Source organism: Coenobita brevimanus, chromosome 93 (genome assembly GCF_032717465.1).
Source record: "Coenobita brevimanus isolate Jiangsu-jjx chromosome 93, ASM3271746v2, whole genome shotgun sequence".
NCBI lineage: Eukaryota > Metazoa > Arthropoda > Malacostraca > Decapoda > Coenobitidae > Coenobita > Coenobita brevimanus.
Genome location: NC_137046.1, coordinates 2376448 through 2387292, shown reverse-complemented (window position 1 = coordinate 2387292; position 10845 = coordinate 2376448). Strand labels below are relative to the sequence as shown.

The 10845-nt window shown below is 42.7% G+C and overlaps 1 protein-coding gene across 1 annotated transcript; it reads right to left on the bottom strand.

The window, feature by feature from the left end:
• Nucleotides 1–435: 435 nt before the first annotated feature.
• LOC145412568 (uncharacterized) lies at nt 436–10061 on the bottom strand. The gene is made up of 4 exons (XM_080282474.1): nt 10013–10061; nt 7917–8105; nt 7621–7869; nt 436–1883 (listed from the first exon to the last, which is right to left on the bottom strand). The coding sequence occupies exons 1-4, from the start codon at nt 10059–10061 to the stop codon at nt 436–438; spliced, it is 1935 nt and encodes a 644-aa protein (XP_080138600.1).
• Between the last annotated feature and the right edge of the window lie 784 nt (nt 10062–10845).

The window sequence follows — 10845 nt, the reverse complement described above, 5'->3', positions numbered from 1 at the left end:
CACATACTGGTAGGTCCTATACAGTAGGCGATACAAACGCGTATGAAAATCGTGTTATGCCCGTTTTTTGTCATACATTCATTCATTTAAACAAGCCATAGACCAGGACGATGCAAATGTAATCCTTTCAAACCATCATCATCATCGTCGTCATCATCAACAGACCTGCATCATGGACCTCACAAACGCGTCTATTACATCAATGGAATCATGCCCGTTATTCTGTCATGCATAGTAGTACACACAATACACTTCCCGTGAAGGCTTGTTACCTTGTGGACTCAAAAGGCCGCCAAGCACGTATTTCTTAACTTATATTTATTTTTTCTTCATTATGGCACGTTGTTATTACCTTATACACTATATGGCACGTTCATGTTCTCATGTTATCTTATATTGCTGCTGTCGTCAGTTACTGCATATATATCTGAAGTGCTAGCAGTTATCAGTATCCGTGTAAATGAAGTTTGCAGTGGAATGTCCAAGGAAGAGGTTGAGTGTGTCATCCTCTTCAGCAAAGGCTGAGGCAAGATGTTCGAGTTCCTCCTTGAAAGGCTCATCCCCTAGCAGGCTTTCTAGTTCCACGGCCGTCGTTAGAACGCTGTCACAATCTGACACCGACCCACACACAGAAAAGTCACTGGAGGCCATTGAAAAGACCGGAGAACTGTCACCTACAGGAACTGAAGTGGGTATTGTGGAGGTGGAGCCAGAGAGGGGACTGGGGGGCGCCAACCCCTCGCTCAGGAAGTCAGAGTCGCAGCACGAGGAATCACTAAAATGTCGAATACTTCTTGGGAACTCCAACAACTCGTCAGTCCTCACCAGGGGGATGTCCAGGTCCCGTAGGATGCTTGTAGTGTGAAGCACGTCAGTGGGAGTGCTTTGAGGGAGGGATGTGCAGGGTGTGGTTTGTATCTGACGTGGCGTGAAGGGTATGGCGCCCATCAGGGGCTCGAGTATACTGTGACTTGGGACGGAAGGTGGGCCACATGGGGTGAGGGCCAGGAGGGGCTGGTGGGGCTGTGGGTCTGTGCTTAAGGGCAGAGAATTGGGCTCCAGACGGGGTAGCTTGGCCTCCCGGGGCCCCAGGTAGCTGCTCTCCATCCGTGGCCGCTTCACCGTCATGGACGTCATCAGCGGTTTGTTGTCTGCATATCTGCCAAGTCTGTCTGGTGGAGTCTGTAGAGCCACGTTTCTGAGAGTGATGTACGCCCCATTACTTGTGGCAATGCTGGCCGTCTTGCACACTTTCCTCTTGCTTTTGGACTTGCTGGGTCGTTTGGTTGTCGTCACCAGCTTCCCACCTACTGTGTTTTCCTTTTTCGTATATTTCGCCTTTGTGACGAGAGTAGAGGGACACTTTGTCTGCTTAATGACCTTTTTAGATGCTTTGATATTTACACTACACTTACTGTTTTTATTTGCACTACTGACCTGCTCTTTGTTGGTTCTTATGATATGTCTGACACAATGCTCTGGTTTGGCTATGTGCGCATTCTCCAGGCACCAAAGTTCCTTCACGTCCTCTATATCCATGGCTCCAAAGCTGCAGTCATCGTTCAGTACTCCGGCGAGAGCATTTATATAATTAACAGCCAGCCTCAGCACCGTGATCTTCGTCAGCTTCTCTGCGTCAGCCCCAGAGAGGTCCGGAATGGCTCTCTGCAGCATGATGAAAGCATCGTTAATCTCCTTCATTCTGTTTCTCTCTCGGGCGTTGGCTGTCTTGCGCCGGTATTTGCTCAACGGAGGCGGCTTCTGTTTCTCCTTGGGCTCTCTACAACGTGCTTTGGCTCTGTTTTTTTCCGACTCTATTCTCTTTATGATCGATTTAGTCCTCAAGGCGTACTTGCCCCCGGTCTTAGCATCCATATTCAGTTCTATGTGAATTTTTCCAGTTCAGAACAACACAGTATAGCGTCATACTGTAATCAGGCAACCTATGGGCAACACTATTTGTTTCGTGATCTCTCTAATTAAATGTAAATTAAAAAAAAAAAAAAAAAAAAAAACTTCCCGGGTGTCATCTGGTGCCTTCCTGGTGGTTACACACGAAAACACAGAGAGTGAGAGTGAGAGGAGGAAGAGGGAGCAGCGTGGGCTCTCGACGATGTAATGTTTGCTTTCGGTTGTTTGTCTAAGCTATCGGCTCGACCATCCCTCTCACCTCTTCCTTCTCTTCCTTTTTCAGTTTCTCTTCCTCCTCTTCCTTTTTCACTTTCTCTTCCTCCTCTTCCTTTTTCACTCTCTGTTCCTCCTCTTCTACCCCTCGGGAACAGACTTTCGGCCCTGAGCACTGACAAATCGCTGCCAAGATATATGTTCCTCACGTGTTTATTTGTTAATATTTTTGTAGGGTGTAAGTTTACCAGGTTGTTCTCAGGTCATCACACTTCAGAACACTATTTTTCTTTTTTCATACTTTTCTCTGCATTTCTTTACGCTGTTACAATATTTTTCACGCTTTTTTCGTGGACGACACTTATGCTTAAAGACTCCATAAGTCACGCCAATGTATGTGACAAGAGTGATTTACGTAGAGTCTCCAGGAGTGTCCATTTTGAGATAATTTATGAAAGTATATTGAGTTATAGTTGATGCCTAACCTTCGCCTTACACAAAATAATTTTCCGACACACACAGAGCCAAGAAATATACAGTGAAATTACCTTAACAGTCTGAGGCCTCGATGTGTAGGTATGTGTGGGTTTTGTGCGGTGTAAACTTTTATAGATTTGTATTTAAAGTGGACTTGTAGATAAAACTGTAGACTGTGGACTTGGTTTTGTGGCTGGAGGTGTGTGTATATTTGTCAGATGTCTAGTTAAAATGATTTATGGAATTCTGTTAAAAGTAGAGTTGTGGCAGAAGTGGATTTTTAAAAACGTCTCGGAACACTGGACCTGTTTTGGAAACTAATGGCTGGAGGTTTTGTGTGTGTTGCTACTGTCTGAAAGTAGATATATGGATAAGTGTTTAAAAATGAGCTTTCGGATTGTTATTCCTGTTTTTCTAAGTTTATTAAGGATTAATGTGTGACAGTATGGTTTTTATATTGATCCTTGGATTGCTGATGGAGGTGGATTAAAGTAAGGAATTTGTGTTGGAATGGTTTTTGTTAAAGTGGATTCTTGGGTTTATGTTGGGGGTGGTTCTGTGTTGAAAGTTGTGTGTCAGGTTCTAAAGGAAGTGATGTGATGTTCTTGTGCTGGAAATGGTTTTATTTCACAATGGAGTCGAGGATTTCTGTTGAGGGTGACTTTATCTCTGTGGTTAAGAGAGAGGGGGGGGGGTTGTGTGGGTGGGTGTTTACGAGGTGACTCTCTGTCGTGTTGTGAGGTTAAGTTAGATTAGTTAAGGTTGGGTTAGGCTAGGTTAAGAGTATTGGAGATAATTTTAATTCACAGTTGTGTATATGATTTCTATTGTAGATGGAATTATATCAGTGGTGGTCAAGAGTTGGTGTGTGGGCTTACTAGGTGACTCAGTGTTGTTAGGTTAGGTTAGGTTAAGAGTGTTGGAAGTTAAAAGTAGATGGGTTTATGTTTGGGGTGAAGAGGGGGAGACAGATGGTGTGTGTATGTGTAGGCCTACTAGGTGGCTGGGAGTGGTGGGTGGCTGGGTGTACAGGGTGGCTGGGTGTAGTGTTCCCAGGTGTCCGTGTTTAACTCCTTAGGCTTCTGTTAGGGCCTCTGAGACGTGGGTGTTTAGCATGTGGGAGCAATTACACTGATACTCGTGTTATGGGCCTGGCCAGCCTGTAACAAGACCCCCCTACACTTGAGATACCCCTCGTGAAATATCTTGTAATGACGCTCTTTAGGCATGCATTTATTCCCTCTCGTTAACCCCTGGAGATGGAGCGATTACAAGCCTCCCCGTAACATGTACCTCCCTCCCGTTGGTCTGTAATGAATAGGCTTGCTTATGGACCCCTAAAAGTACATGACATACGGATAATCTAAGCACAGTACTTCTATAAATGGCTCTGTTATAGTTGCTTATAAGTACATTACATAAACTCTACAACAGTTCACCAATATACCTTAAAGTACGTGATGAATGAGTGTTCTTAAGGCCACTTGAAGTTATAGTACACCAGTATAATCACGGTACATGAACTTTCCCTAAAAAGTACAGTGTAGCACCATACATAAACGTAACCTTTAAAAAATCAGTCTTAAAAGGTAGTTCCATAAAGCTTGTTACCATAATAGGACACAGCTGTATATCTACGTGTCCCAACACACTGATGTCAATTAGCTGAGCCTCTTTCTCTTCCTCCGTATCCCCGTGAAATCCGATTATGACGGAACCCCACTGAGCACAATCTTCATGCTCCTTCCTCGGCAACCCTGCTTCTCCCACGGGGTGTTCTTTTTCGCAGGATGTACGAGGTTGGTGGTAACAGGGGTGAGCGGGATAGGATGAAGGACTTATCGGGGCTTATCAGTGCCTGGGTAGCGACTCAGTTGGGATAAAGGAGCCACCCCGCTAGGCCACGACAAAGCCTGTGGTGTGTCGTGTGTATATGAGGGAGAGAGAGAGAGAGAGAGCAAGAGAGAAAGAGGTGAAGTTGAGATGGAGAGTTTGTAGAGAGCCTCTTAATACCGTCTGTTCGTGGTAAGATATAGATCACCAGGTGCAGGGGTTATGGCATGAAGTTATGGGATGTTTCAGAGCAGGTAAACTAGCCCTTTGATGGAGGGGGACGTGGGTGGTGCTGTGAGTGATGATGGAGTTGCAAGATTTGTTATGTCTTCGTAGGTGTCTTGTGCTACAGACGAATTGGGGAGTTGAAGGGCATGGGATGTGGTTGCAGGTTCTTTCCTTTCCTTTCAGTTACACGGGTATGCGATTTCTATAAGGCTTGTATTTTTCACTGTTATTCACTAGAGCTTGTTTGTTAAAGGTTCAGTTGGTGTATGACTCAACGTGAAGGGACGAACAGGAAATCTATAGTAAGTGTTATCAGTGGATTTTTTTTAGTCTGTCTTTTACATTAGCACTCAGTCTAGTTTGCTTGTGATGTGCCTAATACCTATATGACTTAGGATAAAAGCACGTTAATGTCCAGTAGCTGTATAACAAGGGAAGGCACGAAAATGTTTAGCAGCTGTATGAGAAGGCACGTAAGTGTTTAGCATCTGTATGATATGAGAAGGCACGTAAATGTCTAGTAGCTGTATGAGATGGCACGTAATTGTCTGCTTGTGTGACTTAGATTAATAGCACGAAGAGAGAGTCTCAAGCACAATTCATGCCCAAGAATGTTTAGGAAGACTTGGTCCTGTGAGGCTGGTCTGCGCGCAATGGGGGGACGTGGGGGAGGGATGGAGGTGGAGCATTAGTCGGGTGGGGCCAAGGCTACACCACCCAGGAGCCCCGCTGTGAGGGTACTGCCCTCCACGCGCTGATGACACTCCCTCACACAGTCACACGGATCCTTACCACCTCCACCAACAACAGTACACGGGCGCGTTTTTACATTCGTATGGATCTTACGCTGTTTCGTGATTTAGCCAGCACGCATCTTAGTTCTTATTTCCCCTTTGAGTGTTACTTATTTGCCAATTCTGTCTCAGTTATTCTTTATTTTAGAGCTATTTTTATCTTAGCTCTATCGTATATCTCACTTGTATATTTTAGCCAGTTTCTGGTTTTTGTAATGGTGACCACACTTTTCCACTCGTATTTGTCTCTTGCTGTCACTTATCCTCTTGTTACGGAATCCAAATCTCTTTTACACTGATAAACTTTTGGATTTATCTGGCCTGTTAGTAACTGCGGCTGGATTCTACTGTCCTTATGAAAACTGTGATTCCCTTTCTCTTTTCTTCCACTTTTTCAGTCTCGATTCTACTCCACTTGAATATGATATTTTACGCAGTAGCGATTCTCAGCTTGTTACACTTGTTTTTAAAGCTGATAAATTCTGAGGAACTTGATTTGATAGATATAGGCAACTTGATTCTGTTGTCTTTAAAGCTATTTGATTCTGTGAGGGGTAGGGTGACTGTAATTTTCAGTTTGATTCTCTTGCCTTCAGAGCTATATCACTGTGAAGCGTAGAGTGGTTGCAAATTACAGTTGTCGGGGCGGGTAGTTAAGTAGCTGTTTCTAGTTCGATACTCTTCTTTAAAGCTATATAATTTTCCCATTAGTTTTGTTCAGAGTTCTTTAATTCTTGCTGGACGTGAACTTGTTGCAGTAATTAAGGCGATTTTGTCTTTAAAGTTATAGATATTTTTCAGCCGTGTGTTGTCCTTAAAGCTGTGTGTATTCCAGTGATCTTGTCATCCTTAAAGCTGATATGTTTTCCAGCTTGATCCTCTTCTCTCTAAAGGTATTCGATTCTGTTGGACGGGGACTGGTAGCATCCCTTCCGTCACAGATACGGAGTGTGGTGGTCGGGGTGGAGGTGGAGGAAGGGGGAAGGGAGACAGAGGGAGAGAAGGGGGGTGGGAGGAGGGTAGGGGGGGTTGAAGGAGAGAGGAGGGTAGTAGGAGGACTGAGGAAGGGGGAAGGAGGAGAGTAGGGGGCAGTGGTCGTGCCTGAACCTGCCCGTGGGATCTGTTGCAATGGTCTCCCTCTTTAACGACCCGCAGCACAACAACGACGCACCACAAGACCTTGAGAGAGAGAGAGAGAAAGAGAGAGAGAGAGTAGGGGTAGTGGTGGAAGCGGAGCCTGTTTCCTTGTTCACCTGATAAAGCAGTTAATAATAAAAGCGAAGTCGAATATTAAGCACGTTTATAATTCTTTTATCTAGTCATTTATAGCTCAAAAGATAAAGAATTCAGTTATCAAAGCGAGTTGGACGTCAACTCATTTATCACTCACTTATCACTCATTTGTCACTCGTTCTTCACTCGATAAAGCACTCACTCTTCAGGTAAACTGGGATATTAACCGGATCTGGAGTTCGATTGATAAAGCACTTCTTTATCCCCTCATTTATCGCTTACTGAATATATCTCTTAGTTATCAGAATGCAGTATGTATAAACCAAGATTAGACCCACGTTTCCTTGTCCAATTTACCTCATTTAGCCATCAAAATAAGTGGAATTTTAGACTATTATTGGCTTTTGTTTTCAGGGTATGTGTAGAGAAAGAAACTGACAACTCTTGGTTCACTTGATATGGCACTTAGTTATCAAATTAAGTGGATCATTAAACGTACACTTTATTATAGAGGATTTGAGCTGGACCAGACCCACTTATCACAGTCCACTTGATAATGCACTTAGTTATCAAATGAAGTGGAGCATTAAAGACTTATTGCTCACTGGATCAAGTTCTTCGTTATCAGATGATGTGAAGCGAGAGATCAGAGGCGCTTATTTCTTATCTGATAGTGTCCACGAGTTTGATAGCACAGTCTTACCTATATAAAAAATTGAGATCGACAGAATATTTGTTAAAGCTTCTAAGTGGTTGTATTATCCTTTCCAGTTCAGTTGTCGTTCCTGAAGTGGTCGTTGTGACTTAGGGGTCGTATTAGATGCAGCTGAGTTGTTAAGTGAAGAGGTAGGTAGCTGGTCGTGATGGTATGAAGTGCGGTGTGAGGTGAAGCCAAGTCGTTGTGGTCGTAGTATGAAGAGGCTTTGGGTACTGGTGGTCGTGATGAGGTGGGGTGTCGTCTTGGGTACAGCTGGGTCTACGTGGGATGCAGCTGAGTCGTTGTTGTCGTCCTGTCGTGCGAGGAGGTAGGTGCAGCTGGTCGTGGTAGCTTGAGTAGTCGTGAGAGGCAGGTGAAGTCGGTGATGGGTACAGCTGGTCATAGATCGTTGCTTAAGGGGGTCGTGGAAGACGTGCAGCTGAGTCGTCTTGTCGTGGACGGAGGTAGATGCAGCTGCCTTGACTGGAATATAACGGAAGGAGGAGCAGTTAACTTGCCGATGAGTACACCTGGTCGTGGAGACTTTAAATGACTTATAACTGGTCGTAGTAGGTTGTGAGGTCGTAGGAGGTCGTGCAGCTGAGTCGTCTTATCGTTCTGGCTTGGTTGGGGCGTGGCTGATGCGACGAGACGAGACGAGAGAGTGTGAGAGAGGGTGGCTTCTGGCTCAGCTCCAAGATACTGAGACAAACTGGCACCTGAAAGGAGAGCATAGAAGAGCATCAGACACACGGCGAAGGTGAAAAAGAGAGAGAGAGAGAGAGAGTGTGTGTGTGTGTATGTGTGTGTGTGTGTGTAGTAGTAGTTGTAGTATGTGGTGTGGTCGTGTAAAAAGTGAGAGTTGTGATGACGGAGATTTTGATAATGATCTCTTACAGGTAATAGATATACAAACTGTAACAAGTGATAGGTAGAAAGAAAGCTGGACAGACATAAGAAGCGACAGATCACTTATTGCATCTGCTAATTCTAATCAGTAGTGTAATATACTTATGGCAACTGGAGAACAATATGGCAATCAGTAACCTGGTCACGTCATAGCCCTAAGCACGGACCCACGGCACAGACACCAGCATCAAAATAGTGCCCATATTACTAATATGTCCAAATACTCGTAAGAACACTTTCTGTATAGGTTTTCCCTAATATTTCAACTTCCCCTCCACCCCCCCACACACAAAAAATCACGGCATTTTTATTTATTTTTTTTTTATTTTTTTTTTTTTTTCAATTTTTTTCTTCCTTCAGAATATTAGTCGAACTACGAAAAAACCTGATTCCATATTTCCTTTTTTTTTTTTTTTTTTTTTTTTTTTTTTAAGCCAACTTCTTTTCTAATTTACTTTGCAGTTTTCTTCCACTTTTCAGACTGATACAAAAAGTAGGATAAAACTATGGGCAGTCATAAAACATTCAGTTCCAGAAGGTCATATTTATTTTAATCATGCTGGTCTACAGTATCTCCTAACGATTTGTTCAGGTTAAAGGTGGACTTTATGGACTGGTGGGGTCGGGGGTCAGGTACATCCCTCATTAACCCCATCACAAACAGACCGATTCCCCAAACTGAAAACTGTCGTCCTGTAGCAGCCACCCAAGAATGACGTCCTCATTGTGAAGGGACTGAGATTCAAATAATCACTTGGGCAGCTCCAATAATTTCTTTTGTTTTCTAGTTTCCTTTTCCTGTAAATATCCATGAACGTTTTTTTTACCCTTTTTCTCAGCAGCATCAAAATATTGCCCAAGGTACGTACAAAAATAGAGTCCATATATTCACAAGGTCAGTATTTTCCTATATTTTTTTCTAATGAATGTCACTATGAATATATACTTTCCGTCAATACTAGATTTTTTTCTTAATTTTGCCTCACCACCATCAAAATACTGAATATAATACGGAAAAACCTAAGGCCCATTTATTCATACGGTCTGTAATTTCCGACTTATTTCTACCATATACCATTTGCTACAGAAAATTTTCATTATAGTTATTGTTCAGAACATTTTCCTCACCTTTTCCTGACTGCATTTGGTGATTTGTGGCAGGGGAGGAGCCTTATGTTTTGCCTTCCTTTTACTGATATAAAAAATAGGTACATAGTTTGACCCTACCCTATAGTACACAGCCTCATAAGGATCAATAGGACTGTCCCTGTTTTTCATTTCGTATACTTTCACTTTTTCTGACAGTAGACAGCATAGTCATAACTACCCAACACACAATCCCGGTTCAGTACATTTGATTGTGTTCGCCAACCTTTTCTCACTCACAAGCAGATAACGTAGATACGTTACACCCTGGAAAATCCAAACAGAATTCATGAGGTATGTTTCTGGTCTCTTTTGTTTTAACTCCTTCAACCCGAGAATGACATTATTATTACAGTCTGGCCTCATCCACACGATTTATTTTCAGCTTAGGAAAGAACGTACAGAAAAACTTACTGAAGGTCATATCTAACCTATTTTGTTTGCAGAGTCTGACCTAAACTGAATATAATTATTTGGAGACAGCAGAGATGAAAGTACGTTGCCGTAATGAACGGGTGAATATCTTTTCTCACATGTGAGATAGACACCAACTCCTTATCCTGCTACTCACAACTCAGTCTCAAAAGGATCATGTAGGTCTGCTTTTGTCTGCTTTCCATTGTACTATCGGGGTCAGAAGTTCGCCTGTTATTGCACCGAATCAGCTTCACACTTGCAGCATGTCAGTCACTTTCCTCTTCCATGCATCATAACTGTGAGTCATCTATAGACAGAGATATACCAAGCTTCTCTCACCTCAGGAATATTAAATTTTCTCACTTTAGAAATATGAACCAGAAAAAAGAGGTGAGAAATTGAAGTGAAATATTAAGCAAACTTTCCTCCCCAACCGTGTTACCTCGTACTGGGATTCATACAGTCACAGAGATAATACAAACTGCATAAGCACGTGTATTTTTGTAGCTAATATTGGTAACGTACAGGTTTACTCTATTCACACGTAACAGAATTTTTTTTTTTTTTTTCTGTTATTGCTATTACTGGCCGTCATGAGGCCTCAATATTTGGTAAACCGGAAGGATAGTTCTTTTTGTTGATGATATTGATGGCCTACAATCAAAAAAAGTATTTTCACGTTTAAGATAGTTCTTAGTGTCCATTTATTGTTACTAACAGCCTAATATTACGAAATATATGGCATATGCAGAATTGTTTTCATTATCATGCTGATGACTTACTTTTTATCCATGAAACCACATACTCCACATGCTACTTGGTTTTCACACATCAGTAACGTCACTCAGTGTTCAACTGTAACAAATACATGGCACACTTAACAGTTGAAGTGCTCACAGACGATAAAGGTCTTTAAAAGTTCCATTTCCATCACTAGGAATCATTGTCGTCATCAGCATCATTATCCTGTTCCTAGTATCATAGGTT